Here is a 26,782-nt window from a genome sequence, read left to right on the forward strand (position 1 = left end):
TACACGACCCTCTCGCTCTAGACGAATTAGCAAACATAGCAGTCGACCGCCCGCTCAGGCCGGGCCTTCTCGCCGGCCTACCGAGGATCGCTCCTCTCGCCGATCGTCCGGTTCCGCCAATTGCTACCATAGCGGTAATCGCCTGCCTGATCGATACGAGCCGCTCTACTACCGGCCTCCTCGCATCACCGATGCTCAGATCCGCGAGCGCATCATGCTTGACGCGGTGCGCGACTCAATGACGGATGAGCGCCCTTGCTACTAAAAAGGAAGTACCGAGAATTTCTTGAACGAGTGCACGATCAATTGTAACATAAGACCTTTGGTCTTTGGAAGGGCGTATGTAGCGCCACCATCGGACCTTCGCCCCGACAGAGACTCTCCTGACGAACGTGCACTCGAGTCGTGATAAAACCCCCACCGAAAGACACGTATTACGCCCTATAAAATATGACTGACACGTAGGGCCTCCGTAGTATATAAGTAGAGTACAAAAGATCATGTACTCTAGCTTTCTCCTGCGCACTCAACGAGACTTACCCCGGTCTATTGTGTGAACTCTGAGGAACTCTAAACCGTGTGACTACACTTCGCTTACAAAGCTTACCCGTCGTCACAGTATGGCGAGGGACAAATTTATCGGAGTTTGAACTTGGTGCAAACGGAGTAGGCAACTTTAGAATTTCGCGAGCAGCGTAGCGCAATCTACCGCAATCCTGGCAACAATGACCTTGAAAGCCCTCTATAGACTCAGTGCGTGTGCAATGGGAGTGATCACATTTTCTCAACGACCGTCGCTACACTTATCGCATAAGATAATTTATTTCCGTAGACGTTGCCCGGGATAACCTGCACACAATCGAAGCTCATTCATCACTCCATCGTGCCGCTTGTGGAGCTTGTGATTGACTCAATTTTGTCCACAATGTTCCTGGCCTGAACATAGGATAAGTAAATGGCGTTCCACTCGTTGCCCTGTGTCTAGAACACCGTATAACGACGACGTGGAGAGTAGACACGTTTGCACTCACATCGTCATCAGCGACCTGGTGTGTGCTGGTTTCAACCTTGATTGCGAGTGGCTTTAAGAAATTCAGAGACGCCACGATGACGACTTAAGCAACGATACTTACTTGTCCAAAGTCTGGCCAACTGTTTCTCTCCACGTTGTGGCGAACCTTCGGCCACACCTTGTCTGAGTCGTGGTCAGAGTGCTTCGGAAGCAAGCTCGTTGTGCTGGATCTTCTAGCCATGAATTTCCAGTTCAAGGAGAGGAGAAGTGCGTTCAGGTAGACTGCGGATGTCATAAGAAGGGACAGGCGCATAATCGGTCCGCGCTCACTCGGATTCAGAGTAAAGAAGAAAGCTGAAGAAACGGTGTAAGTATCATAGGCAGTCGAGATGGAACGATCGTATACCTATGAACACGAAGTTATCCGGCATCGCGGCATACTATGGCAAGAGGTGTCAGATTGATAACGATTGATAGTTGATTGCTGACGATGATGAGCCCTGCTACGGAGAAGAGGCTGCGAAAAGTCAGATCCGCCGATATATATGTACTGAAATAGGCCAGACCTGGTGACGAGTCCAATGTTCACGTATAATACAATGTTGTTGTCTAGAATGTGATCCGTTCTATGTTCACGTTGATTAGCAGTGGCAACAATACCGATGTGAATACATTACCGAGAGAACCCAGTCCGTTTATCCCAAAGCACGCTGCCCATCGCGCCGGCAAGGAATAAGTCGGCTGCAGATGAAGCAGTGAATGAGATATAGAGGAGTGACTATAGTCACAGACACGGTTATTTCATTTAATTCAACCGAGAAAGCGAGACGTTCTCTACCTTCAGTTGCATAAGGCGGTCTAATCCCCATCCACCCAGCCTTGAGATTCCTCACGTCAATATAATAAATGCGAGATGCATCAGACATTACCCTTTGGCGGCGAAGACTGTTGGTTTAATGTCAACTGGAACACACTCCTGATATAGACAAAGGGTAAAACATACTGATTCCGGTGACTGTGCGGTTGTATGAGCTAAAGATCAGCCGGATTCTACGAAGGGAACCCACCAAATGCCACCAAGGAAAGGACAATCTGTACTTCAGGCGTGAGAGGCAACTACATTGGATAGGAACTAATACTCGCTGGAGGAAAGCTGTAGAGCAAACTTCGAGAACTAACTGAGGCAGCAAGAGTTAGTCACTCTTGCGTGCAATCATATTGAAAGGGTAACCAACCTTTCCAAACCCGAAGGGAGAGAATGGTGCGGACTAGGAGAGACGTAAAGTCCTTTGCTAAGCTGTCAATCCACCGTTCTGGTCGAAGGCGACATGGGAGACGCACTGTCACTACGATTTGACCCTGAAAGCGTCATATATCAGTCAAGAGTCCACAGGGAAGGAACATGACTTACTAGGAGACTCCTGGGACGTATCACGCGTAGTGATCAGACGAGAAACCCTAATAATAGAATATTCCTACCATATCATGCGATCGTCCACCCTGTGAATGCCGCTGTGAGCTTCCGGTCTCATGGACATATCATCCACAGATAACACTCACTGTCCACTCTGACTCAAATTCTGGGTGGCATAGAAGTACACAGCATGGGCTATAAGGGCAAGGTGCAGAGCGTCCAATGCCCTGTGCCGCCATCTTTGGTCAAGAGTAGGACACGGAGATCAGGACGTCAACAAATGTACCAGAGCAAGCCGACCTATGCATGATATCAGTCTGATGTGACAAATCTAACGTCAAAGATGCTACCAAGCCACGTATATAGACGCAGCCCGAGCGCTGCGCCTTGTAGTACGCGAAAGTTTGGGCCGTCGATATACCGAAGAGGCTGAATTGTAAGACCAGGATGATCACCTGTACATGCGTGAAAGGCATCGAAGAAACTTACATCGACGTGATGACTTCGCCTATGAGGCATGCTTGCGTGTTCACGCGCATCAACTTCAGCAACTCTGCTGGTGCTGGGGTAAGAGCCATGGCGATATATCGTATCGATGCCGTAAGTCAGAGACTTCGGCCAAAGTTGAGGTGAAGCAACTTCAAGGAGTTACTGCAGAATCGGCGGCAGGGCAGCGCTGCTCTTAAGGTCTCCCGTCAACGGACGTTGTGATCGCGGCGCTTCACCTTCGAGTATATCTAGCTCTAGATCATCAAGTAATGTGAAATTATGCAGAAATGGAGATATGCGCAGTCGCTATGTGTGGTCTGTATCATGCAAGATCAAAGACCGTTTCATCTGGAGCGACAGCATAGCTGATAATAGCAGACCTCTGGGAGAAAAGATGCGCAGTCGGTGTCACATCGAGTTCGCCGCCGCACGAGCCATTGCCTATATGATTCAGCGTCGAGAAATCATTGTTAGGTACTACTTATGCGGACATGTCTTCCGGGGACCCGCATCAGCGCTCGAAGATGGTGTTGTTTTCATCCGCTGTGCCATGCACACAGGTTGGCTTCGGACCTCATTCGAGAGAATCAAAGGCCAAAGTCCTCGCTTTGATAATTGTCTTCAGATTGGTACCGCCGGAGATCAGGTCTTGCCTTTGCGCCACCGTTGGCGAGGAGAAAGGAGTCAGGACTGGAGGAAAGGATATGCCGGACGGTGCCGAATCTGATCCGTGCCTATCGGAGTAGGTAAGACTATCTGGGGCACGGCATTGCCAAATGATCGACGGGCGTAAATGCATGACGATGCACTTGCGATCACCTCTTGAGCTTGAACCTGCACCATGTGTACAGCAGCCGCCAGCTGTGCAGGTGGAGGATGACCATCTCGCATACGTTTCGCCATACTTGGATAGTCTTTCTCCGGCCCTTCGCTCACTGAACCGTGCAATTCACGATAATCCCGAACTTGGCTACAGCGAATACCTGGCACACGAAAACCTAGTCGCGTTCTTTGCTCACTATGATGGATGGAAGGTTTCGCCTCGAGCGTACGGCATCGATACCGCCTTCATTGCTGAGTACGATACCGGACGACCCGGGCCTATCGTCAGTTTCAACGCGGAATATGGTGCGTGGCCTTTCACGCGAATACGTACTAACTTGAGCTGACTCGCATCTTGGATTTTCCCCCCTCCTTCTCTACGCACACTTTCCGTCAGACTCCCTGCCAAACATCGGTCACGCCTGCGGGCACAACCTTATCGCAACAGCCTCGGTCGGGGCTGCGTTGGCGGCCGCATCCTGTGCCTCCGAATACAGCCTTCCGGGAAAGATTGTCCTCTTCGGCACTCCGGCCGAGGAAGAAGGCGGTGGCAAAATCAGACTGCTGGATGCCGGAGCGTACAAAGGTTGGTCTCACCTCATGCTGTCCGGCAACGACCAAGTCAAGACGGGCACTAAACGTGCTCACTTGTCCCAGGCCGTAAAGTAGATGTATCTCTCATCGTACATCCTGGGAATGTTCGCGATGCGGCGCTGGTCAGTACAGCAGCATTGTCCCGCTTCAAGGTCGAGTACTTTGGGAAGGAAGCACACGCCGCGGCAGCGCCTTGGGAAGGGGTGGGCTTGGTCGCCCTGTGACAGACGGATACAAGCTGAAATTGATCCCTTACGCAGATCAACGCCCTGGATGGACTCATTACAGCATATACTGCACTGTCTGTTCTGAGGCAGCAGACCATGCCCGGGGACATCATTCAGGGTCACATTACTCACGGCGTGAGTCCCATCTACTCCCCATCGCTTCTGCCTCTGACCAGAATATGGGATACGCAGGGGGCGGTGCCGAACATCATACACGAGTATGCCGCCGGCGTCTTCGTGGTCCGTGCGAAGCGGCAGGCCAGGCTGCAGGAGCTCATGAAGGTTCCTTCTCGCCTTGTTTACGTCTCACGTATATTGATTCCTCGTCTGGGTCGATGTAGAAAGTCACCGCGTGCTTCGAGGCTGGCGCACTCTCCTCCGGCGCACGGCTGGAAATAACGCCGATCCTGACCTATCTCGACCACGTCCCGAACAAGGCCCTGGGGCGGTCCTACAGACGGCACTTCAACCGCCTCTTGTCCAGCGCGAGCTCGCCGGAGATCATGACGGACCACAAACACAGCACGGAACTCCCCGAAGTCGATCGTCCCATCGAACCCCCGGAGCAAGACATCATCGACGGGTTCTCCAATGCGTCCACAGATCAAGGCGACATCTCATATGCGATGCCCTCGCTCCATCCAGGCTTCCAGATCCGTTGCGAGGTACGCGACATCCGCACACCACGTCCATGTGCCTGCCGCCGCAAAACGACTGATGGACTGACGAGTTTGGTCTGCCTCGCAGGTCGGTCCGCATACACCCCTGTTCGCTGCGGCCGCAGGGTCGGTACCCCTTCCTGGTTTCCTCGTGCTCTTGTACTAATAGCATCTTTTCCTTCCTTCCAGAACCGACGACGCGCACGCGCGGGCGATACGTGCCGCAAAGGCGCTTGCTGCAACAGCTCTCGATGTCCTGTCGAAAAATGGATACCTCAGAGAGATCAAGGAGGAATGGGAGCGGGACGTGCATCACCAAGGCTGAAGACCGGGATACGTTTTGCGACAGAGCGTATATTCATTTTTGTACAGTACAGTAAGCAAGCGCGCCGACCCCGCGATGTTATATGATACCCATCATTAGCCCTAGTACGTTGTTTCGTCGATAACCCCTACAATTCGAAGTGGAGCGATTCATTAGAACAGTACGCGAGGTCCGTCGGGAGTGCGTGCGCATATGGAGACCATCTCGCAACCTATTCCACGCAAACGCATACGATCCTCATCGGTAATACCCCCGCAGTCGTAAAACTCCATAGCGCCCAGTGCCGGCCTCCCGCCGCTCGGCGTCGACGCGTCCACGAGCCACTGCGCGAGCTGCCAGCACGCCACCCCCGCCCGCGATGCTACGTCCGCGAACTGGATCTCGGAGAACAAGACCCGCCTTACATCGGGATACAGCACCGCCTCGACCTTGTGGGCCGCCGGTGCAGCGTCCGCCGTGGCCACGAACGTCGCGAGCGACAACGCGGCGTGCGGCCCCACGACGTGCAGCAGGCGCACGCGCGGCATCTGAAGCAGGCACGAACCCCAGTCCGCGCCGTCCATGCGCTGAAAGTCGTTCTGGACGAAGAGCGTCCGGACGCCGTCGCGGCACGCGTCGGCGACGCGCGGTCCGAGCGCGCGCATCATCCGTGGCAGCTGACGCGGGTTGGACACGCCGAGACAGAGGTTGAGCGGCGGGTTCGTGTTCCAGTCCGGCGGGTACTGGTCGTTGAGCAGGGAGGCGTGTCCCGCGGCGATGTGTAGCGCGTGTGTATTGGTTAGCAGGGTGAGGGCGGGGAGAGCGCGCGCGCGAGGGTGCCAGTGCGCGAGCGCGGCGTCCCACAGACGCTGTTGCCAGGTGTGTCCGCGATCGCCGGCGTCGTCGCAGCAGAGGACGAGTCGCGCACGGTCGGACGGTACGCGCCGGATGTACCGGAGGAGGGTGATGCAGCCGGCGGCGCTGCCGTCGAGGCACAGAAATATCAAGGCGGGCATGAGCACGGCACGCTCGGCTATCGGGCCCGTCGCAGATTCGGATTCGGAGTCTACAGGGAGCTCGCCGGCCCAATCGAGCACCTGCAGACTGGACAGCGCGGCGAAACAGCTGAGAACCAAGCGCAGAGGGGGCAGATCCGAGCCCAGGTTGTTGATTGTTAGAGCGCGGAGGTTGGCGCTGGAAAGAAGGCGCGACGTCCAGGGCACCGGTATCCCGTCGATGTCTATGCGGCGCAGCCTGGGCGCGTGCATGTCGTTCAAAGGAAGCAGTGTCGCCGAGGGCTCGTCCGAGTTGAGAAACAGGCTTTCTAGCGAGGGGAGAACGGAGGGCAACTGCCCGAGAATCTGAGCGATGAGGGAGTGTTCGCCCTCGAGGGCCAAAGCCGAGATGCGTGCTGGGCGCTGGCTGATGCAAGCGATCAACTCCTCATGAACAGGGTCGAGCTCGAGCCAGCTGCCCACCCAGCGCAGGATGACCGGAGAATTGTCCGAGCGCTCCCAGAGCCTCCTGGCGAGTCTTGGGCCTGACAGGTTCAAGGAGCGCCACAGTTGAGGGGTATTCAGTGCGACTTGGCGCCAGTAGCGGCATACCCGAGCAACGGCCGGTTTCAAGACGGAGGCTTGGGGAAGTCCGTCTTTGTGAAGAGCCAAAAATTCGAATACCATGCTCAAGAGCTCGGGAGAAAGTCGCGCCACAGGGGGCTGAACCTTGGGATTGAACATGCTTTCAATTGCCAGAAAGTTGATCATGATGTCGTCGGTCGTCATATTGCCCAGAGTGCAAGATATTCCTTTTGTTTTGAGATGTCGTCGCTGCGGTTCAGAAAGGTGCAATTAGATCTATGGAGACAAATGTTGAGTCCACCGCAGAATCTTGCTCTTAAAGATCAAGAGACTCACGAGTTTTTCCGAGGCAGTTGTGCCAGCCGATGCAGCAGAGTTGGTGCGCTTATGTAGGAGCAAACGTATATCTATAAACACGGAAGCAGATGGAAGTTCAGATACAGGAAATCTCAGCGGAAGGGCCTAAGAAAGAGCTCACTAGTTCCGTGTTCGCAGCGCGCTCGCCGGTCAGGGTTACGAAGCTTCAGTGGCGTCTGGTGAAGGAGAGATGAAAGGGATGAAGACACTTCAGCCACGCGTGACGCGCCAAAGCGCAGACCGCGTCGCGTTGCGCGTTTTTCCCACGGCGTGTTCTCAGGCGCATTGTGCTTCATATTCCCAGGAGCCCCAGGAGATACCCTCCGAGGAGCTATGCTGTATACGGCAGGGTGGGTACTCCCTCCTGGCTCCCTCGTGCCCTCGTACTGATATCTTCTTCAGAGAATCGGCGACGCGCACGCGCGGGCGATACGTGCAGCGAAGGCGCTCGCCGCTACGGGTCTCGACGTCCCGTCAACTTGAAGAGACGGCTACCTTAAGGATTTCAATGACGAGTGGGAACGTGATATACACCGCCAGGGCTGAGTGCCGCGATGCCTGCGCGAAGGAGTGTGTATATTATCTTTGTACACTGCAGAAACAATGCGACGGTTCTGGGACATTATCCGCGTCCACTACCACCCGTATTGCTTATTGCGGGGTATGGGACGAAGTGTGGCCATTCAGCAAAATGGTGCCCGAGGGTTGTCGGGGTCGTTATAAATGATCGTCACGCAATTTATTCCAACGAGACAAGCACGGTCCGCGTTGGTGATACCCTCGCAGGCGTGGAATTCCATAGCGCGCAGCGACGGCCTCCCGTCGCTCGGCGTCGTCGCATCCACAAGCCACTGTTGCGACTTCGCGCCAGAAGTGGCAAACCTGGGCAAGGACGGGTTTGCGCGTCGATGGTTTGGGAAATCCGTCTTCGTGCAGAGCCCAAAATTCGAATACCTGCATGCTCAATAACTCGGGAGAAAGTCGCGCCACCGGTGGCTGATCCATAAAGTGAGACATATTCGCAGTGGTCAGACGATTCGGGAGGATGTCGGGTGTCGTGTTTTCCGGCGTTTTGAACAATTTTGAAAGTTTTTTTTGTGTGTTTTCAGATGGCGGCGATGCTGAAGGAGCGATACTGTCCACAGCGAAGCGGCTGAGTTCGGTGCGAACTACCAGCATCAAACTTCAAAGTGGTCTAGATACTCTTTGTGTTCGGAGCCAGTTGTGACAACCGATGCAAGAGGGTTTTGTGTGTCTATCTTGATAAAAAGAAGTGGGAGCGGACGGATATCTATAAACACGCGAAGCAGATGGATGTTTAGATCTGGAAAAACTGGCGGTAAAACCAAGGGAAGAACTACGAGTATAGTTCCCGCAATGCGGTCCCCGGCCAGCGATACGGAGCGTTAGTAGTGTCTTGAAAGAGATGAAAGGGATGAAAGACCAAGGACCGCGCGTCAAAGCGCGGACCACATCACGGTACGCGACTTTCCCACGGCGCGTTCTCAGGCGCATTGCCCCTGTGTATTGCCGCAGCCCCGATTTGTGCTCTTCATCTCCCCAGGAGCCCCCAGGACTCGGGTCACCAGGGTATCCTGCCTACCCTTCGCGAAACGATGCAGTCTACTGCCAGCCACTCACATCTTTGCGCCTTGGCACGCACCCAACCAGGCCGACCGATATAGACGTCTGGGACGGCGTTCTCGCCCCCAAATATGACGTCGGCAAACCCGCCATTCACGTTTGCCGGGGCTGCCCCAATCCAACCCTCTGTACTTATACGGAGCCTCCTCTTGACCAGCTCCCCCATCGCATCATGTCGCTATCCAAGTGCCCCGCAGAGATCCTGCACCACATATTCTCGCTGGCGTGCACCGACGGCGGACGCACGGGCCGGGCACTCGCGCGTGTCTCGCGCGTCGTCGCCGCCGTATCGTCGCGCACCCGCCTGCGCTCTATCCAAGCCGCGGGCGAAGACGAACTGCGCGCGCTCGTTAACCTCCTCGAGCGAGCCCACCCGAACGCGCGCAGCACTGTGCGCGACCTGCTCATCTGCGACAGGAGAGGGGACCAAGCGGACGACCAGCCGCAGCCCGTGCGAATGCCGCACGCGCACGATGGGAACGCGGGCTGCAAGTGCTCTCAAGCGGGCGGAGGAGGCGAGGGCTGGTTCTGCGACGTCGAGCGCGAGGCCGAAGAACAGGAGATGCAGGCGCAGAGCGACGCCGTGAACCGGCTCGTGCGTCGGCTGCTCGCGCTCGCGGGCCCGACGTTGCAGACGCTCACCTGCCTCATCTTCGACCCGAACGAGCTCGACCTGTTCGCGACCGTCGCCGGCGCGCCGCTCCCGCGCCTCACCGCGCTCACGATCCGCTTCTCCGCCTCGCCGGCGTACATGCCCATGGTGCTCCGGACGAAGATCCAGCTGCCGAACCTGCGCCTGCTGCGCGTCACCCCGCCCCAGCTCATCGTCCTGCGCAGCCTGTTCGCGGCGCCGGCGCTGATCAGCGCCGCGTGCCCGACGCTGGAGGAGATCGCGATCCTCGAGGTGCCGACCTATCCCCGCCACTTCGTCGACGCGCTCTGCTGCCTCCTACACCGCGAGACCGACGTCAAGGCGAGCCTCCTCCCCCTCGTCAGCGGCAACGGCAGCCCCATCGCCAGCGGTGGCTCCTGGCTCGCCAACCCCAGCGTGTGCGCGACGCTTCCCCGGTTTGGCGACGGCGGCGTGAGGCGGGTGAACGTGGAGCCGTTGGACGTTAGAAGGAAGATCTCAGAGACGGATCAAAAGCCGAATACCGAGGGCTCGAAGGATGAAGATGATGAGCGGGAGAAGATCGAGTTGAAGATGCTGAAACCGGTGCTGACGACGAGAGGCTTCGAGGATTGGAGGAAAGATTGGTTGCAGGAGATCTTTATTGACGCTTGAAAGGACTATATTCCCTGTATAAGTAGTGTACAGTAGGGAACCAAACTGTATGTAGTACCATACGCGCTGCAACCTGCCACCGTCTGTGTCTGCGATCTGCTGAGCTCGGAAAGATCCGAGAGTGAGGTCATCCTCTCACGTGAGAGCGGCGCTTATCTAATCTATCGCCAGATCTTATTCATCTCCTGCTCTCCTTCGACACGCTCCGCGTTATCGTAACCGCGATGGTCCACGTCTCCTGCAGCCTGCTCGTTCGATCCCGTCGCGGCGGGGCCCGATAAAGGTAACAACACATGGCCCGACGCACGCGCCGACGCTGCACGTGCAAGGCTTACGAGCGCCCGTACAGATCACATGACGATTTTACAAAGGCATTTCGAGCAAGCGAGAACAAATAACGCGCTCATTTTCTAGACCATTCCGTGGCACGATATAAGCGCGGCCAGATCTGCCACCTCGACCCCGTCTCGTTCCTCGCTATCGCTTCCGCATTTCCATAGAGGTAAGCCGGTCTCGCCGTTTTCTTCCGCGTTAGACGTTGACGAAGACGCGATAACCGTCGCCACTTGCAGTCCTCTCTTAGACACCTAGACCAGTACACCGCATAGACATGGTCGCCATCGTCCAGAAGCCCGCCCCCGATTTCAAGGCCACCGCCGTTGTGGAGGGCCAGTTCAAGGATGTCCAACTCTCCGATTACGCCGGCCAATGGTGCGCACATTCAATAACACGCGCATGCTCTCTTTCTCGACCGTCTGACGTTGTGCGTTCTCGACAGGCTGATCCTCTTCTTCTACCCGATGGACTTCACCTTTGTCTGCCCGACCGAGATCCTCGCCTTCAACGACGCGCTCCCCCAGTTCAAAGAGCTCGGCGCCACCGTGCTCGGCGTCTCGACCGACTCGCAATTCTCCCACCTCGCCTGGTCGATGTCGCCCCGCAAGCAGGGCGGCCTCGGCCCCGACCTCAAGCTCCCGCTCCTCGCTGACCGCAGCATGGCGATCAGCAAGGCCTACGGCGTTCTGATTGAGGAAGAGGGCATCGCGCTCCGCGGTCTCTTCATCATCGACCCCAAGGGCACGCTCAGGTTTGTACCCTACGACCTTCCAGAATGCGCATATATGCTGACCATCGCGTTTCTCGTTTGCCAGGCAAATCACGATCAACGACCTCCCCGTCGGCCGCTCTGTCGACGAGACCATCCGCCTCGTCAAGGCCTTCCAGTTCACCGACAAGTACGGCGAGGTCTGCCCCGCCAACTGGAACGAAGGGTCCAAGACGATGAAGGCCGACCCCAAGGGCTCGCTCGAGTACTTTGCCAACGCGTCCAACGGCCCCGAGCCGGAGCAGAAGAAGATGCGCGTGGACTAAAAAAAACGCACATTTATTCGAACTCGTGAAGACGGCAGCTGTGGGATAGGGCATGGATGATATAGCCACGCGTACCGCACACCTCGGTTATCGGTACGCGTGTGTACGATAATTTTGATCTAATCGCAATGCATGTATAGAACCATCTTATATAGACACGACCAAGCATTGTTCCGGAGGTCGCGCTCGATTTGAGGTCCATTGAAAGAAAGAAAAAACCCCCCGGCGGTGGACTCCACATATTCACGGTTTTTGACCTCACTCTCCCTCGCCTAAGGACTTGGCCCTCGACGCCCGGTTTCGTATGCCAAGCGTATGGCATTTTGTCGACGAATGGAATCTTTCTCGGCGCAGGACCTCTTGCAGAACTCCAGCCCGTGGAAACGGGGGTTTTCCCGTCCGTCCCGAGCACTCGCCGAGCGGAAGCATTATCAAGGCAGGCGACGGATCGCGGATGTACGGGCCTTCCGCGAGCGGGTCGATCCTGACATGACCCGCGGCCAAGTTTAGACGCCGCTTCCACACTTCGTGCGCCTTCGGAAGGGCCCGAACATAGTGCGCGAACGGGGTGTCGGTGACGTTTCTCATATTTGTTCGGGGGGAAATGAACGGAGGTCGGGACGATACGACGCGGTGTTGACCGCTTCTCCGATCTCTTGAACTTCTCGACTCGCTTTCGCTCGTCCTCATGATGCGACCCGCGCCACGGACGCTATTGTCACTTACCATAGTCTGTCGCGGCGTTCAATGTGCAGAAGGCTGTCGGAGGTATTCGTCGTCAATCGGTAGATAGGTCCGCGAGCCCCCAAATCATGATTGAGTGAACAGGCAGACGGCGCTTAGTTCTCCAGTCTCAAAAAACACCTCTATGCTTGCGCAAGCCGATCGACGTGAAAGCAAATCCGGAAGTTCCATTGAATGAGTCCGTACAAACTTGATGCAAAATATACATTCCGTGCGTAATCAATCCTCCATCCATCTTGTCTCATTTTCAGAGCCATACCCGACGCTCTGGCGTGCAGCCAGAAGGATAGTCCAAAGCGCCCGCTTAGTTGGTGGTGGCAGTGGTCTGTGCGGTGGTCGCGATACCGAAGCGGCTGTTGGTGGTGTCGTACACGGTGTAGAAGCGCTCGAGGAAGGTGTAGCCGTCGATGAAGTCGAGACCGGATCCTGTGTTGGAGCCGATGTCGTTCACGACGAGGTAGACGTACGAGGACGAGCCGCCGATGTACGAGTTGAGCGAGCGCGGCCAGATCTGCGCGTTCGGAGTGAGGGTGTAGGTCTTGCTGCCGATGGTGAAGACGAGGTTGGAGAGGCTGTTGTACTGCGAGGTCGTGATGCGCAGCAAGCCGGTCGCGCTGTCGAGCGTGGCGCCGGTCGCGGACTTGTACTTGTTGTACGCGTCCGTGGCGATCTAAGGACAGACAGAAAAGTCAGGCGAATGCTTTCGTGGTGTGCGAACGAGTGACTCACGTAGATGAGGGTGGTGCCGGTGTCGACGATACCAGCGGTGGAGCTGAGGATCGAGGTCGAGCCGTACTTGATCGACTGGTTGATACCCCAGTAGTACTTGGCCGGCGAGGTGCTCGTCAAGGAGACGTAGCTGAGCGTACCGGTGTACTTGCTGGTGTCCGCACCGCCGAAGGTGAGCTCGCCGTTGGTGGTCTCCTCAACGGTGGTGGGGGCGAAGTAGACGCCGACAGCGGCGGTCTGCGTGAGATGGGATCAACAGGGTGCAATCAACAGTACACGAAAGGGATCATACCGAGATCGTGCCCTGGGAGTACAGATTGTCGGTAACGGTCGGGATCTCGGTGGTCGAGGAGCCGCTGAGAGTGCCCTCGGTGAGGACGGTAGGACCAATGCCGAGGATACCATCGACACCAGAGAAGCCGGAGGACCTGGAGGCAACACCGATGGACTGCTTGGTGATGACCAGGTTGGACGAGATGGTCACGGTGTCGGTGTCTGATGAGAGAAAAGAATTCGATGAATGATGCGCTTCCACGGTGACCAGAACCGTACTGACATTCGGTACCGGAGAAGGAACCAGAGCCGTAGCTCACGGAGACAGACTTTCCGGTAGAGCTAGACGTGCTAGTCTTGACGTAAGACTTGCCAGCACCGACCCAGGTGTTGCTGTAGACTGCGTGAGAAAGGGTCTCGACGGAATTTGTCTGCTGCTTACCTCGAACCGGTGTCGATGATCAGGTCGTAGGAGGTGGCAGGGCTGCCGACGCCGATGCTGGCGATGTAGGTGACAGCCTCGTTGGTGACGCTAACAGAGTAGGATGCGCGCTTGTGCACGTTCTCGTGCTTCTCAGCGAGCGCGGCACCCTGCTCTTTGATGAGGTTGATGCGAGCGCGGTCGGCCTCGATGATGTTCAAGGCGCCATTGGTGCCGTTGTTGAACCTGCGAGTTTCCCGGCAATTATTCTTTGCCAGCCGCATATGAACATGTCGACTTACCTGACCGCGAACGGTAGCTTGACGGGGGAGGGCTCACGCACAACCGGGGTCGCGTAACCGCCGATGGCGAGGAGCAGCAGAGACAACAGAGCGGAAGAGCGGAACATGGCTAGTGTATGCTGAGGCTGTCTGTAGCTGCAACCCTGTACCGAGACGAACTCGACGCCCATCCATGGCGTCTCCGAGCTCCTTTTATATCCACGCAATGGTCGGTGGAATTGGTTGCGGCCAAATACAGCAGGTCGAAGAAGAGAAGGACCGCATGGAAGGAGCGAATCTTAATCTCAATTCGCCGGAGACCACCAGTGTAGACCCGAACAAGCAGAAGGCGGCGGTATTGCGTACCATGGTCATATCCTGACGCGGTTTTCGCCAGCAAGAAGGCCGGTCGAGTGATAGACGACCTTGTGCTGGCCCCGCTTTGGGAGAAAGTTGCACCGTTCCGGTGGATCGATAACGCAGCATCGGCGGCAACCGTCAACAACACAGGATTCCGGTTGCTCGTCGAAGACCGTGGCCAATACTTGGCAATGTAAGGCGAATATGACGCGCCCTCTTTCGCAGAACGAGCTTCATTGCTAAAAGTTCGGCTTACAGCACTTCGTACCAACCCCGGCGTCGAATCGTCGGAGGAGGTTGGCGGGGGCAAGAGGAAGGAACCTGAAGGAACGTCACGATAAGCTATTGCTCATATCACGTGATCTTCGCACATGGAAACCAACCTTGGAAGGAAGGCGAGAAGGTTGGGGTCGTGTGCTAACCTTGCTTGGGGCTTTGATGATTCTGGTATCGGACTTTTGTTCTCTGTCGCGGGAGAGGGTCGAGAAGCAGATCGATATGTCGAACGGCAGCCATGTGACGGTGACATGCACTGTCCCGGTAACAAGGACAGGTGCGGCGGCCGGGTATCGCAGTGAACGAGCGTTCCATTGTCGTTCCATCTCATTCTATCCGGTTTCAATCCAGAACATAACCAGAAGAGGGACGTGAGGGATGTCGGGTCTACCGCCGATGCGAGGCTTCTTAGGCGGTTGATGCCAGTCTTGGCATACGAGACCGGCATGCATCATCGATTTTCGTTCTCTGTGACTGTCCCGTCTACAGTTCTGGTGAGGAATGGTGTTTGCAAAGAATATGCTACATACTAGAACAGGAAACGGCAGTGCTTGTCTGTCGGCCCCGCCCGTGAACCCGTCTCCTCGTGTTCACCATCGACTGACAGGCTCAAATTGCCCTGCGTCTCCCGTAGCGCCGCTAAATCCGTATGCATGTCTGAAGGCGTCCAGCTCGGCTTGTAATCCTGCGCACGCGGGCGACGCCGCCTGCATTGCGTAAGCTTCAGGCAGGTGTTGCTCTAAGATCTATCATCGTCAATACCACGAAGGGAAGACGTCACGGCCCAGCCCATGCATTCGATCGACGATGCATATGGCCAGAACAACAACACCAGCAAAAACATTCGTGCGAACGCGACGAACGTCAGAGAAAGATCGCGATGAAGATGATGCCATCGTCGACGAATGCGTCGACCGATTTAGCGGCATATGTAATTGTTCCATCGATGCGCACACAGGCACCAGAATGGCGTCCAATCGCGAGATGGAAAGAAGAAGGTGGTGGCAGGTGGAAAACATCAGCTCGCCATGAGTGCAGGAAGCGAACGAACGGCACGTGCCTGAGCCCGGCGATCAGATTTGGGATGCGTCGCAAGCAAGTCAATTCTGAGCGCGCCTGGGTGTTTTCGTTCGAGGTCTGCCAGGGCCGCTTGTACTCTGCAAAAGGAGAAGAAAAGGTCGCGCGGCACCGAGACATTGATGGATCGCATGAGTTCATCGTGAAGGAAGGCGGTTCGTACGGGGAAAGATCAGAACAAAGGTCGCACTCAGTGCCGTGAATACAACGGGATGGAAATGAATCGAAGGTTGAGACGTACCGTGGAGCAGCTCGCGGATCGTAGCACGCCTTAGAACATAGGCGGAGGCCAATGAGGTCCGCTATCAATATCAGGATATCGCATCAGCATGCAAGCAGAGTGATAGGAGGCATGAGGATGATCCATGTGGTAAGGTACGCATGCGGGCGCATTCGGGCGCGAAGCTCCAGCGGAAGCATTTGGAGGCGGAGCCCTGGAGAACAGAAACTATCGCGACGATGCGCAATTCAAAACGCAGTACTGCGCATTCATCCATCCACCATGTCTAGCCCTTGTCCAACGCCGCGACGAAAGGTGAATGCGCGGCGTCGTGAAGGTCTTCCACCCATGAACTGCCACCTCCACACTCCGGATTCCGCGAACTTGCCCAACAGATTACGATTTCATGCCCAGATGCAAGTGTTGAGATGAAAATATGGATGATACCGTACCTTCAAGTTCCTGTGCTCGTGAGTTCGGCAGGTCCAAGAGAAGCTTGGTGGCAATGTTGGCTATACCGAAGTCGGTCCCCAGGGCGGCGGCTACTAACGTCGTGATGGCGAGCAGGATACGCGACCGAGAATATCGCTCCGACGTGTGACGAGCAACTACAGTGTTGCTATCAGCGGGAGTTCAGGCTCAGAACATCCTGCACGCACCGCAATGCCCGATTTCTGAGGAGGGCATTTGCACTGTCAATGACGACCACATGACATCGTGAAGGGAATCATACCGTGCCCGATGACGGCGGCTAAACCTTGCTCGTCCTTGGTGACTGGCAATAAGCCAGTAAACACCACTATATCACCTGCGCAAGAATGATGATTTGTTAGTACATGTGCATGAAACCCCTGATGAAGAAAGTAAGCGCACCATAGGTAGCCATAGCATTAACCACGTTCGGATCGTTCACGACCAGGAGGTTCCACTCGCGCCCTCCACCACCGGTACCTGGGGCAACATCGTTGGCCCCCCGATTCAAATACGGATCCCATCCTCCGCTCTCATCGTGGGCACCTAATCCGGGTAATGCCTGAGAGAGCAATTGCGGTAGGGTCACCGACGGTTCCGATCCCTTCAGATGTCCCAGATCATTAGCGGTGAGGATGCGTTCGACGACCTTGCGGATCTGGAGCGTAAGTGGATGATTCGGCGGTAGTATCTTGCCGCGGAACTCCTGAACAAGTTCCTGGTGCATATATTCGCCTAGCTAGAGAGGGTGCTCGAGGTGGATCGGCAAGATATAGGGATTGGGCATGCGTACCTTGGTCTCCATCTTCGGATTAGAATCGATAAATCTCCATCGACCGGTCTCTGGTACACGCTCGAGACTATGAGCTGCGGTCAGTCACTATGCATGCCGCTGAACCCGCCGCGGCTAAGGACGTACTGTGACACATAATAAACCGTTAGGCCTGTACCAACAGCCACCAAAAGTCGTTGTTGAGTCGACCATTGTGATGGATTAGACCAAGACGAGTTATGTCCGCCCTTAAACTTGACGTACTGTGCCCTAGTTGGGGCACTGGAGGATATATGCCTGATCTGATTTGGCTTTGCTATGGCTTCCGATATTCTTCTCCGTGCGAGTCCTTCATGAAGATGCTGGAGACAAGATGCTGTTCGTCGTCTAACTGCTGGTCTTAGCACCGCAAACATCCCGACGTCGCGGTAACTGTGAAGGAGGATTGCGGCGGAATGCCAGTGCATGTCATGGCCGCGAATCCTGCACGGCAAGCAGGAAGCCCGTACTCAGTGCAGCACGTGCATTTCAATGGCCTTAGACAATCATCGACCGCGTTTTTGAAATTGGAAAACCTTGTCTTGCCGTGTTCTGCCAAGCCACTGGCTCTTCAGCAATTTCCCGATCCATCCTCATTGACCGAAGTTTACTATGTGAATATATACGCTCGTTCCAAGAAGTGTTATGAAGGATCTGACTCTGGGCTTAGCTGGGCGAAATACTTGTAGTAGCGGTCAGACTCGATCGCCCGGATAACCAGTCTTTCGCGATACGCTGCCTAACGCCGTCAAATATGGGCAGGAACAGTGCGTCTTGACTCAAAGCATACTGTCGATGTTGTTCCTCAAATGAACTCAGAAGCCCGCAAGCCGGACATCCAGCTCAAGAGCAGTTAGTAACCCGTCCTCCCTTGCAGCCTTACGATCGTTCCGACCAACCCGATATCTGTCATTACAGAGCTTAAGAAAGATCCTGGCGTTCCTCGTCTCCCGGGCTTGAAGCAACGCGCAGAGAAGAAGCAGCAGGCGTGTTTCGTACGTCACGCGTCCACGAACGAGATGATGGTACTGATACTTGCCGTCATCGCGTCCAGTCGCCACCGGCACGCAATGACCCCGATTCTACTATGGCATCCGAGCCCACTCTCTCTTCCTTGGCTGCGATGGCGTCCGCCCAGCAATCCTCGGACCCTTCGTCCTCGCAGCAAGGCCAGAAGACGAAAGAGCAACTTCGCCGGCACTACGTCCGCGCACTGCACAAGGTCATTGATGAGAGCGATATCGTCGTGCTGGTATTGGATGCGCGCGATCCGGAGGGATGCCGGAGCCGTTTGGTCGAAGAAGAGGTGAGAAGGCGGGAAGGCGAGGGCAAGAAGCTCGTCTTCGTGCTGAACAAGATTGGTGAGTGCCGATCTGCATACTGACTCTCGTGACAACTCAGTTGACTGACATCTTCGCGGCTCCTTTTTCAGATCTGGTACCCAAAGACAACGCTCAACAATGGCTCCGCTACCTCCGTCACTCGACCCCAACCCTCCCGTTCAAGTCAGCATCCAACTCACAGCGCGCCCACCTTTCCTCATCGACAGCTCCTGCACTGCTGCGGCTTTTGAAAGCATACAAACCCAGTGCAGCCCAAAGTATTACCGTAGGCGTCGTGGGCTACCCCAATGTGGGCAAAAGCAGCTTGATCAACTCCCTTAAAAGGGCGAAGGTGGGCAACTCGTGGTTGTCGCGTCATGTTGGTGTCATCGAGGCTCATCACTGCTGTTTCATCCAGGTTTGCGCTGTGGCCGCTCAGCCCGGCCACACGAAAGAGCTGCAATCGATCCAGCTGGAACGCGGTATCCGAGTGGTCGACTCGCCCGGTGTCATCTTCGACGATGACGATATCAGCGACGGAAAAGGCACGAAGAAAGGGAGCGTTCTCCTACGCAACGTCGTCAAAGTGGAGGATGTCGACGACCCCATCGCTGTCGGCAAGTGCTCAACATACACCCATTGATCCCTTGCGGCTGACTCACCGATGCAGTGGAAGAGATCCTAGCACGTACGGAACCCGAGACACTGCAGAAGATTTACAATCTGCCGCAATTTACGTCTACACTCGAATTCCTCACGATGCTCGCACTCAGCAGCGGGCGCTTATTGAAAGGCGGCACGCCAGACATCCTCGGTGCCGCGCGGCAGGTCCTCAAGGACTGGAATCAGCAGAAGATTCCGTACTTCTCGATCCCACCGACCGTGCATCCTTCCTCGGTCCCGACGGCGTTCGCTACTGCCCACGGCGAAACGTTCATTGCTCCCGGCGCGGAGGCCGTTGGTCAGGCTCAGATTTTGACCGAGCTCGGCAAGCCGTTCTCGCTCGACGGCCTTTTTGGCTCTGCCGACGCCGGGGCTTTCGACGACAGAGATCCCAATATGCCTATGGAAACCGACTTGGAAGCATTCGCGGATGATCAACATCCTATGGACGAGGACGGGTGCGTCTCCTCCGGTCATCGGACTCCACTGCTTTCGCTTTCTCAACAGGGACTGATCGTTGCAAGGTTCTAGGATTCAAATGGAGTCGGACGACCTCGCACCGAGCGTTCCGCGCAAGCGCTCGCGATCCGCGTCCCCTTCACCGTCACTGCCACGCAATGGTGAAACGGGAGAACCCGGATTTGCGCCGTCCGACGGCCGGGGCGCCGGATCCGAACGCGCGCCGAAGCGGCTGAGGCGGGAGAAAGTTAGGGACGCGCCTGGTTGGGAGGAGCGCGCGATGGCGCGCGCGAACCCGCTGAACAGGAGGGCTATCAAGCAGGGCGCGAAGAAAGCAAGGAGGGCGGCGGCGCGGGCGAATAGGGCGGCGGCTATGGGAGACGCAGGCGGCATGGAGTTGGAGACGGACGACGGACTGAGGGACACGTTCATGTTCAGCTAGGCGATGTGAAAATCCGGGGCGCGGTGAGGGATCGTCGTCCGATGGACGCGGCAGTCGATGTTGGGCGTGGTTTTTGGTGGTTCGTACTGTGCACCCACCCCTAATGCAACATCGACACAAATCCCTCTCCCGTTCCTTTCCTGCTCAGTTGTTCGTCCCGAAAAAAAATCTATATACTCTCAAGCATCTATACATACTGTATGCAAGAGCTGAAGTGCGCGCGAGGCTTGGTTCAGGCTCACCAAGACTGCTCGAGCGAGTTGATGCAACATTCACGAGTACTCCACGGCCTCGCTTTGCCGGATCGGTGATGCAACATTCATAGAAATATTTGATAGCACTCATTACCTTGCATTCTATCCGCCACGCCAGCCCGATTTCAGATTGGAACAGTATTGCTGCTGTAGGAGGAGGTTCAACACAAAGGACGATGTTGCGTTGATTGGCTTGAGCCGCTGAAGCCCTGCGTTGCAGCCTGTCCTGGTCCGGCACCTCGGCAAGTCGTGACCGCGTGTGATGATCACGCAACTTTGGCTGGTGCTCACTTCGTCTCGCCGGCATCTCTCTGGCAGAGCTATGGCTTAGCCAAAATATTTGAGACGCTGGCTAACATAACTATAGCATCCTAGCTATCTACTGGCAAATGTTCAGACGATTTTGAGGTGATTCGAGGGAGATATAACCCTAATGCCACACGCGTTGCATTAAGGCTGGATGCACAGTATGTACAGACGCGATGAATGGATTAGATGCGGGTGTGATCTGAGACCAGATTGGCAAGGAGCCCAGCGGCACGGAATCGCGCGTGGATCGCTGTGGGTCAAATATATCTTGAGCGCGTACGCTTGCTCGGTTGGACCGGGCGTAAGTGAGTTCAATAAGTGGGTGTGGGTTGCTTCGCGGCAGCTCGCGCGCAGTTCCTCGCATGCAGTACTCATGCTTATCAGGACCAGTCTCCTCGATACAACCTAGGAGAATAAGCGACTGGTAGCGCAAGGACGGCCGCTCGTCCACGGGATTTATGACATACGCCTGGAGACCAAGAGGCACGAACGGCGTAGATGCCGACACTAAAGGTTACCGGGGCATCCGGCGCGTCAGGAACGCAGATACATCGCAGAAACTGCCACGCTACCGGGGGTAGTGAGCTACTCCGTGGCGCACGGCATGTCCAGAATCCCGACACAGAGAACCATGCAGAATCACCGGCTTTCGCTGACGTTATCCAAGCAAGGATCAGAAAGCTTGTTCCCTGGCGATGCCGCTTCGCGGCTGGCGACCGTGTTTCCTTTGCATGAATGATTCGAAGCGATGAGGACATCGATATCTGCTGCGCCTGCGACTTTCGGTTGAGGGAGCAATTTCTGACGTGAGCACCGCCCAATAAGGTTAAGATGGGCGCCCCCCGAGTCTCAAGAACAGGCGGGTGAAGAGAGAAGGGGGGCTGGGAGAGCATCATGTCTTGGAGAAGGCGTCGTGTCAACGAGCATGGGTGCCGAACTCTCCGCTGCTGATTCATGAAGGTGACGAGAGGCGTCGGACCGAGCTTGGGGAGGTATGGAAGGCTGCCTTCGTTCCCGACGGGGATGCACAACCCAAGACAGTAGCCGTACATGCGCGCGTCATGGCCTCGTGGACGACGGCGGCGGAGGCTTCGAAGCGACGACGCCGACCGGGCTCCTAGTCAAAAGCGACACGCATAAACCCGGTTTTTCCGCTCCCTTCGGGTGGACGATAACGGAAAAATATGCCCGCAAAGCGGACGGTGCCAAGGGGTTGCGTTCGCAATCAGGAGCAAAAGCCAAGGGGTACATGTCCTGTGCGCTGCGATCCGACCCTCGCGCGCACTCCGGCGTTCCTCCCTGGCACCGAGGATGTCAGCATCACGCGGTTGCAATTGTCCAAGCAAGGAACGATGCCCAAGCGCGAACGCCGGAAGAAGGCCTTTAAGGGAGGGTTCACCGGCATCATAGCATCTGTCTTCCGTTCGAAGTGATCATGAGCCTGCGCACCTTCACCGAAGGCATCCGACAGCCAGAGCGCACTCGCAGGGCCCACAGCCTCGGTGAACGAGTTGCTCGTTGAAGACGTCGTGCGGCCGCAGAGCGCCATCGGGGGCAGAGGCGCGTGAGGTCCATCTTCCCTTCATCTCGTGCGCGTGTGCGCGTACGTACCCTCTATCGGACTGCGATGGGAGGCGGACGACAGCACGGACGAGGTCGGCGTATTCGTCAAGCGGACAGATCCCATGGAAGCCGCAAGTCATGCAACGGATCGAAGTAGATTCCATTCCTGTTTCACTGGTGTGGGCCGCGCCCAGGAAAAAAAAGTACAAGATGCGCTTTCTCTTTTTTTACCTAGTAGTATACCTTTTGTGCTGTTAAGGGTCGCGGTCGCGTGAGACCGATATTTTCGGAGATGGCAAGAGATGTCTGGGGGGCGCGAAGCGATTATCGCGTGCAAAGAATCTCTGCTGGTGATATGCCCGAGATTCGGCGGAGGCCATCAGAGTTCAATCACCCGATCTCGTGTTCCGCCAGGAGCTGCGGGATGCGGTGAAATATGGATCAGGATGGGGTTTCGTGATTGGAAAATGGGCGGCACACGCGCCCGCGAGACTGCGAACAAGGGACGAGATCTCACCATGTTCGGGATGCCGTTCGATATGGGGTAGACGTGCTTGCAGTTTGGGCATACCATCGCGCCTTCTTCTACGTGGATCTGGATATCGGATGGATCATGGGAGATTGTGAGGCGTGCGTCAAGGCGCGGTCTCAACTCGGCCAAGCAGCAGCAGCGAACTAACCTCCAGCAGGACGTGATGAACCTTCTTGAGAAAGTCGTCATCAAGTTGGTCCGGTGGTGCCTCCGGAAGCGAAGCATCGTTCAACTGCGCGACGGATTCAGACGTCTTCCATCAGAGACGTGTGCTCCAGCGAGGCCCGAGTCGGGACTCAGAGCGCGAGCGGTACAGAGGTTTGCGGTCTCACCTGTCGCGCTGCGCCGACAAGCGCCTGCCATTCGACCCTGGGCAAGAATCCACGCAGAAAGTCGGGATTGTAGTCTGCTTCGCGCACGACGACATCGGACACATCCTGGAAGACGAGGGGGAAATTGTTCGTCGTGCAGCCCTTGACGTGGCATGCGAGGAGGTTGTGGGTGATGAGGCGGACCATGATGGGGGCGCGGTCCGATCGGGATTGCGATTTGTAAAAAAAAAGCAAGGCGGACAGTCAAGGTTATGCTTGTTCCGCCAATCCCCCTGGGCCCGGGCGTGCGAGATCAGCCGCGGGCGTCAGTGCCACCGGCGAAGAAGCGAGGCCCATAACGGGCGGGCGCGGCGGTCCGTGACTTCATATATATAGCCAATCCCTCGGACGCCAGCTCTGGCCTGACCCAGTCGGCTTTCCGCCGCGTTTTCTCCTTGCTACACTGATCTTTCACCTGCTTTTTCGACGATGCGCCCGCCGTCTCCGTCGATCCCCGAGCGCGAGTTCCTACTCAACGCCCTCAGGCAGTCCCGCCGCCTTGACGGCCGTCGCTTGCTCGACATGCGCAAGCCGATCATCACCTTCAACGAGGAGATGGGCTACGTCGAGGTCGCGCTCGGAAAAACCAAGTGCGTTTGCCCGCTTCGACGTTTACTGTCGTCGTGAAGATCGACGCGTCTCTCACATCTCACGCGACGCACAGGGTTATGGCACACATCGAGAGCCGGCTGGTGAGGCCACCGCCGGAGCGCCCGTACGAGGGCATCATCAGCATACACTCGGAGGTATCGCCGATGGCATCCAGCGAATACGAAGCCGGTCGGTAGGTGCGTATCGCTCGGGTCCTCTCACGAGTCCTCAAAAAGTGATTCCCAGTCCGTCCGAAGAGGAGGTCACGATCACGCGCATGCTCGACAAAGTGATCCGACGGAGCGACACCGTCGACAAGGAGTCGCTGTGTATCCTCGCTGGGCAAGTGGTAAGCGCACCCCGATCAATTTTCCTTCCGCGGTTTTGTGTTGGGATTGTGGATGTATGCGCTGACGCATGTATATATGCAGGTATGGCATCTTCGGCTCACCCTTCACTTCCTCGCCGATGCCGGTAACGTGCTCGACTGTGCATGTCTTGCGAGCATCGTCGCGCTCCGACATTTCCGGCGACCCGAAGTCGAGGTCGTGGGCGAGGACGTCGTCCTAGTACGTTCCTCGTCCTTTTCTCCATGCGGTTATGCAATATTCATCGCGTCTTTCCCGCAGCATCAACCCGACGAACGCGCGCCTGTCCCTCTCGCCATGCACCATACGCCCTTCTGCTTCACGTTCGCCTTCTTCCATCCCCCATCCTCGTCCACCGTCGACGAGATCATCACCGTGCTCGATCCGAGCCTGCTCGAACAAACATTATGCGGGGGCACGATGTCTGTCGCACTCAACGCCCAGGTTCGTCCGCTCGTGATTTACCAATTACCCCTTTTGGCCGTCCGTGTGGCCGCATCCCCGTCGTGCAACAACAACGGTCTCGACAAACAAAAAAGTCGTTCGACACGAGGCGCGACGCGGCGATGACTGACGGCCGCACTTCCACTTTCTCCTCTTGGGACCCCCCCGCTACATTTCTTACGTTAACCGCACCCCCCCTTTCAAAAACCGTGGCGTTCGATCGAAAAACCGCGACTGACGCGGCGCTTCGAACAGCGCGAGTTGTGCGTGGTCCAAAAAGCAGGCGGCGTGCCCCTCGCACAACACGAGATCCTGCACGTCGTCAACCTCGCAGTACAGCAAGCCAAGCTCATGGAACGTTTCGTCGAGGACACGCTCGCGAGCGACTGGGAGAAGAGGAAGAAGACGGTCGAAGTCCGATAATGACGCGACCTGAACGCCGTGTACCTCCGTTCCCCCGTTCACATATCTTAGGTCGCCGTGGCTTCTTGGCCTTTTTAGCCCTCCCGTCGCCGCCGTGTTCGGTTCGAGCCTCGGCTCCCGACGCCGTTGAATGCGGAGGGGAAGAAGTAAGAAGGGCGTCAGGCGTATACGTCATGCGTATGCGGCCCGAAGCAGCGACAGCGGCAGCCCGCTAGGTGCACAAGTCGAAGGAAGTCTTCCCCAACACTCTGTATTAGGTACTCTACTACTGTGTCTCAAGTGTTATAACGCGCCGCATCCTTCATCACGCATACATCTACGTCCAACTTGTCTATACAATCCCACTCTCCTCGCAACTCCTTCCATTCGTGCCCTCGTGCTTACCCCCACTAATCTACTACGTGTACCCGAATTGACCGTCCATGTCTCTCCATTCTGATCCCCGCGGTCGCAAGTCGATCTTCTCCATACCCACATAGTCTTGACCCATACTGCGCAGGAGACGAAGTAGCCTGCTGCGCCGCTTCCGAGCGGCGGTCTTTGGGCGCAAGTCTAGCTCCCCGTTGCCGTAATGTCTTAGGGAGGGGCAACAACGATTTGGCCTTGCTTCACTGCTTATTGTATGCAGACTTTTTACAGTCATGAAATTGTAGTCATATAAGCTAATGCACCGTCTTCTTACAAGTCCGATATGGTGTAGTGGCTAACATTACCGCCTCTCATGAGATTCACTGAGTCACGTGCGCGGTAGCCCGGGGTTCAATTCCCCGTGTCGGAAATCTTTTGTTGCTTTTCATCCTTTTGTTGCTGCCGGTAAAGCAGGGCTCATCCGAACTTGCTAAGTGTCAAGTGATTTCACCTGTCATGTTTTGTAGCAAAGAGGTGCTATAAGTGTTACGCAAGCATGTACTCGTGCCTACGGAAAGTGTGCGAACAAGGGTCACGTGGCTCACCCATGTCTTGAACTCGAACTTTTTTGCATGCCTCCCGCTGGAATTCCCGAGTTCACCCCATCCAAGAGGGGTCGTATATTAGCCTTAGTGGAGGAAGACTACAGCTATGCAGAGATTGGCAGGAGAGTAGGGGCATCAAAGGCGGGAGTGGCAGGAACTGTCAAGAGAGAGCAACTCCACCATACCTGCAACTCCCTGCCTTGCTCCAGTCGGCCACGAAAATTAACAGACCACGATCGACGCTGCATCATCCATACCGCCTGCAAACATCGATTTGACACATATCAGGAGGCGGCGCCCAGTGAGACCGCATTGGCGGCTCTCGCTCGGGGCTGGCGAAAGGTGGGCGAGGAGGTGGAAGGCTGCGCCGAGCGCGACCGCGTTGGCGGCTCACGCTCGGCGCTGTGGGAAGGAGGGCGGGAGACGACGCCGAGTACGACCGCGTTGGCGGCTCGCGCTCGGCGTTGGGCGAAGGGGAGGGCAAGGGCGAGGACGGGGGCGACACCGAGCGCGACCGCGTTGGCGGCTCACGCTCGACGCTGGGCGAAGGGGGCGGAGTGGGAGGGCGCGGGGCGAGTGTTGGAGGCCGCCAGCGGCTAAGATGACAAACCGGAGGGGACTCGGGCTGTCACGTGACGCGTGATTTCGCGTTGAATCTCTAAGTCCG

At 56.3% G+C, this 26,782-nt stretch overlaps 11 protein-coding genes and 1 non-coding gene across 12 annotated transcripts; 6 read left to right on the forward strand and 6 right to left on the reverse strand.

The window, feature by feature from the left end:
- Positions 1–873: 873 nt before the first annotated feature.
- On the reverse strand, positions 874–1,325 carry PUNSTDRAFT_47472 (uncharacterized protein; the record flags this gene model as incomplete). The annotated part of the gene is made up of 3 exons (XM_007388234.1): positions 874–981; positions 1,032–1,082; positions 1,134–1,325. 3 exons carry the CDS (start codon positions 1,323–1,325, stop codon positions 874–876), a joined length of 351 nt encoding a protein of 116 aa, XP_007388296.1.
- A 1,548-nt stretch (positions 1,326–2,873) lies between these two features.
- On the forward strand, positions 2,874–5,542 carry PUNSTDRAFT_116461 (amidohydrolase; the record flags this gene model as incomplete). The annotated part of the gene is made up of 9 exons (XM_007388235.1): positions 2,874–3,026; positions 3,785–4,043; positions 4,135–4,323; positions 4,395–4,534; positions 4,592–4,693; positions 4,751–4,840; positions 4,900–5,223; positions 5,306–5,343; positions 5,407–5,542. 9 exons carry the CDS (start codon positions 2,874–2,876, stop codon positions 5,540–5,542), a joined length of 1,431 nt encoding a protein of 476 aa, XP_007388297.1.
- A 101-nt stretch (positions 5,543–5,643) lies between these two features.
- On the reverse strand, positions 5,644–7,305 carry PUNSTDRAFT_47473 (uncharacterized protein; the record flags this gene model as incomplete). Its single annotated transcript, XM_007388236.1, has 2 exons — positions 5,644–5,669; positions 5,775–7,305. The coding sequence occupies 2 exons, from the start codon at positions 7,303–7,305 to the stop codon at positions 5,644–5,646; spliced, it is 1,557 nt and encodes a 518-aa protein (XP_007388298.1).
- Positions 7,306–9,269: 1,964 nt separating this feature from the next.
- Positions 9,270–10,461, forward strand: PUNSTDRAFT_122832 (uncharacterized protein). The gene has a single exon (XM_007388237.1). The coding sequence runs from the start codon at positions 9,275–9,277 to the stop codon at positions 10,385–10,387; it is 1,113 nt and encodes a 370-aa protein (XP_007388299.1). The 5' UTR covers positions 9,270–9,274; the 3' UTR covers positions 10,388–10,461.
- Positions 10,462–10,786: 325 nt separating this feature from the next.
- PUNSTDRAFT_92873 (thioredoxin-like protein) lies at positions 10,787–11,962 on the forward strand. Its single transcript, XM_007388238.1, has 4 exons — positions 10,787–10,889; positions 10,960–11,098; positions 11,166–11,474; positions 11,539–11,962. The coding sequence occupies exons 2-4, from the start codon at positions 10,998–11,000 to the stop codon at positions 11,756–11,758; spliced, it is 630 nt and encodes a 209-aa protein (XP_007388300.1). The 5' UTR covers positions 10,787–10,889; positions 10,960–10,997; the 3' UTR covers positions 11,759–11,962.
- An 844-nt stretch (positions 11,963–12,806) lies between these two features.
- PUNSTDRAFT_138548 (aspartic proteinase) lies at positions 12,807–14,334 on the reverse strand (the record flags this gene model as incomplete). Its single annotated transcript, XM_007388239.1, has 6 exons — positions 12,807–13,172; positions 13,232–13,468; positions 13,524–13,726; positions 13,788–13,897; positions 13,947–14,171; positions 14,228–14,334. 6 exons carry the CDS (start codon positions 14,332–14,334, stop codon positions 12,807–12,809), a joined length of 1,248 nt encoding a protein of 415 aa, XP_007388301.1.
- A 540-nt stretch (positions 14,335–14,874) lies between these two features.
- Positions 14,875–17,832, reverse strand: PUNSTDRAFT_122835 (uncharacterized protein). The gene is made up of 11 exons (XM_007388240.1): positions 17,530–17,832; positions 17,404–17,470; positions 17,013–17,349; positions 16,873–16,947; positions 16,799–16,813; positions 16,592–16,747; positions 16,161–16,221; positions 15,903–15,999; positions 15,373–15,588; positions 14,950–15,325; positions 14,875–14,887 (listed from the first exon to the last, which is right to left on the reverse strand). Exons 1-9 carry the CDS (start codon positions 17,796–17,798, stop codon positions 15,433–15,435), a joined length of 1,233 nt encoding a protein of 410 aa, XP_007388302.1. The 5' UTR covers positions 17,799–17,832; the 3' UTR covers positions 14,875–14,887; positions 14,950–15,325; positions 15,373–15,432.
- Positions 17,833–17,996: 164 nt separating this feature from the next.
- PUNSTDRAFT_146468 (P-loop containing nucleoside triphosphate hydrolase protein) lies at positions 17,997–20,577 on the forward strand. The gene is made up of 9 exons (XM_007388241.1): positions 17,997–18,035; positions 18,092–18,188; positions 18,241–18,273; positions 18,340–18,416; positions 18,476–18,782; positions 18,854–19,095; positions 19,162–19,360; positions 19,414–19,864; positions 19,938–20,577. The coding sequence occupies exons 2-9, from the start codon at positions 18,176–18,178 to the stop codon at positions 20,305–20,307; spliced, it is 1,692 nt and encodes a 563-aa protein (XP_007388303.1). The 5' UTR covers positions 17,997–18,035; positions 18,092–18,175; the 3' UTR covers positions 20,308–20,577.
- A 1,352-nt stretch (positions 20,578–21,929) lies between these two features.
- On the reverse strand, positions 21,930–22,419 carry PUNSTDRAFT_138551 (uncharacterized protein; the record flags this gene model as incomplete). Its single annotated transcript, XM_007388242.1, has 2 exons — positions 21,930–22,169; positions 22,222–22,419. The coding sequence occupies 2 exons, from the start codon at positions 22,417–22,419 to the stop codon at positions 21,930–21,932; spliced, it is 438 nt and encodes a 145-aa protein (XP_007388304.1).
- Positions 22,420–22,580: 161 nt separating this feature from the next.
- PUNSTDRAFT_108286 (Trm112p-domain-containing protein) lies at positions 22,581–23,483 on the reverse strand (the record flags this gene model as incomplete). Its single annotated transcript, XM_007388243.1, has 4 exons — positions 22,581–22,850; positions 22,951–23,028; positions 23,114–23,197; positions 23,298–23,483. The coding sequence occupies 4 exons, from the start codon at positions 23,481–23,483 to the stop codon at positions 22,824–22,826; spliced, it is 375 nt and encodes a 124-aa protein (XP_007388305.1). The 3' UTR covers positions 22,581–22,823.
- Positions 23,484–23,702: 219 nt separating this feature from the next.
- On the forward strand, positions 23,703–25,624 carry PUNSTDRAFT_122838 (ribosomal protein S5 domain 2-like protein). The gene is made up of 6 exons (XM_007388244.1): positions 23,703–23,926; positions 24,001–24,120; positions 24,174–24,276; positions 24,359–24,496; positions 24,557–24,739; positions 24,995–25,624. Exons 1-6 carry the CDS (start codon positions 23,766–23,768, stop codon positions 25,160–25,162), a joined length of 873 nt encoding a protein of 290 aa, XP_007388306.1. The 5' UTR covers positions 23,703–23,765; the 3' UTR covers positions 25,163–25,624.
- Positions 25,625–25,847: 223 nt separating this feature from the next.
- On the forward strand, positions 25,848–25,940 carry PUNSTDRAFT_t96. Its single transcript has one exon. It is a non-coding gene; the product is annotated as a tRNA-Glu (tRNA).
- The last annotated feature ends 842 nt before the right edge of the window (positions 25,941–26,782 follow it).

Source organism: Punctularia strigosozonata, assembly GCF_000264995.1.
Source record: "Punctularia strigosozonata HHB-11173 SS5 unplaced genomic scaffold PUNSTscaffold_17, whole genome shotgun sequence".
Taxonomy (NCBI): domain Eukaryota; kingdom Fungi; phylum Basidiomycota; class Agaricomycetes; order Corticiales; family Punctulariaceae; genus Punctularia; species Punctularia strigosozonata.

Excerpts from the sequence above, each read along its gene's own strand:
- PUNSTDRAFT_146468 (XM_007388241.1), top strand. Across the intron at positions 18,417-18,475 it reads AGAAGCAGCAGGCGTGTTTC|TCGCCACCGGCACGCAATGA; the intron begins GTACGTCACGCG and ends CATCGCGTCCAG. Across the intron at positions 19,096-19,161 it reads ACTCCCTTAAAAGGGCGAAG|GTTTGCGCTGTGGCCGCTCA; the intron begins GTGGGCAACTCG and ends TGTTTCATCCAG.
- PUNSTDRAFT_122838 (XM_007388244.1), top strand. The coding sequence starts at position 23,766 with ATGCGCCCGCCGTCTCCGTCGATCCCCGAGCGCGAGTTCCTACTCAAC. Across the intron at positions 23,927-24,000 it reads GTCGCGCTCGGAAAAACCAA|GGTTATGGCACACATCGAGA; the intron begins GTGCGTTTGCCC and ends CGCGACGCACAG. Across the intron at positions 24,121-24,173 it reads AGCGAATACGAAGCCGGTCG|TCCGTCCGAAGAGGAGGTCA; the intron begins GTAGGTGCGTAT and ends AGTGATTCCCAG.
- PUNSTDRAFT_122835 (XM_007388240.1), bottom strand. The coding sequence starts at position 17,798 with ATGTTTGCGGTGCTAAGACCAGCAGTTAGACGACGAACAGCATCTTGT. Across the intron at positions 17,350-17,403 it reads ATCCGAAGATGGAGACCAAG|CTAGGCGAATATATGCACCA; the intron begins GTACGCATGCCC and ends CACCCTCTCTAG. Across the intron at positions 15,589-15,902 it reads AATCTGATCGCCGGGCTCAG|ATCTTAGAGCAACACCTGCC; the intron begins GCACGTGCCGTT and ends TGACGATGATAG.
- PUNSTDRAFT_92873 (XM_007388238.1), top strand. The coding sequence starts at position 10,998 with ATGGTCGCCATCGTCCAGAAGCCCGCCCCCGATTTCAAGGCCACCGCC. Across the intron at positions 11,099-11,165 it reads TCCGATTACGCCGGCCAATG|GCTGATCCTCTTCTTCTACC; the intron begins GTGCGCACATTC and ends CGTTCTCGACAG. Across the intron at positions 11,475-11,538 it reads GACCCCAAGGGCACGCTCAG|GCAAATCACGATCAACGACC; the intron begins GTTTGTACCCTA and ends CTCGTTTGCCAG.
- PUNSTDRAFT_122832 (XM_007388237.1), top strand. The coding sequence starts at position 9,275 with ATGTCGCTATCCAAGTGCCCCGCAGAGATCCTGCACCACATATTCTCG.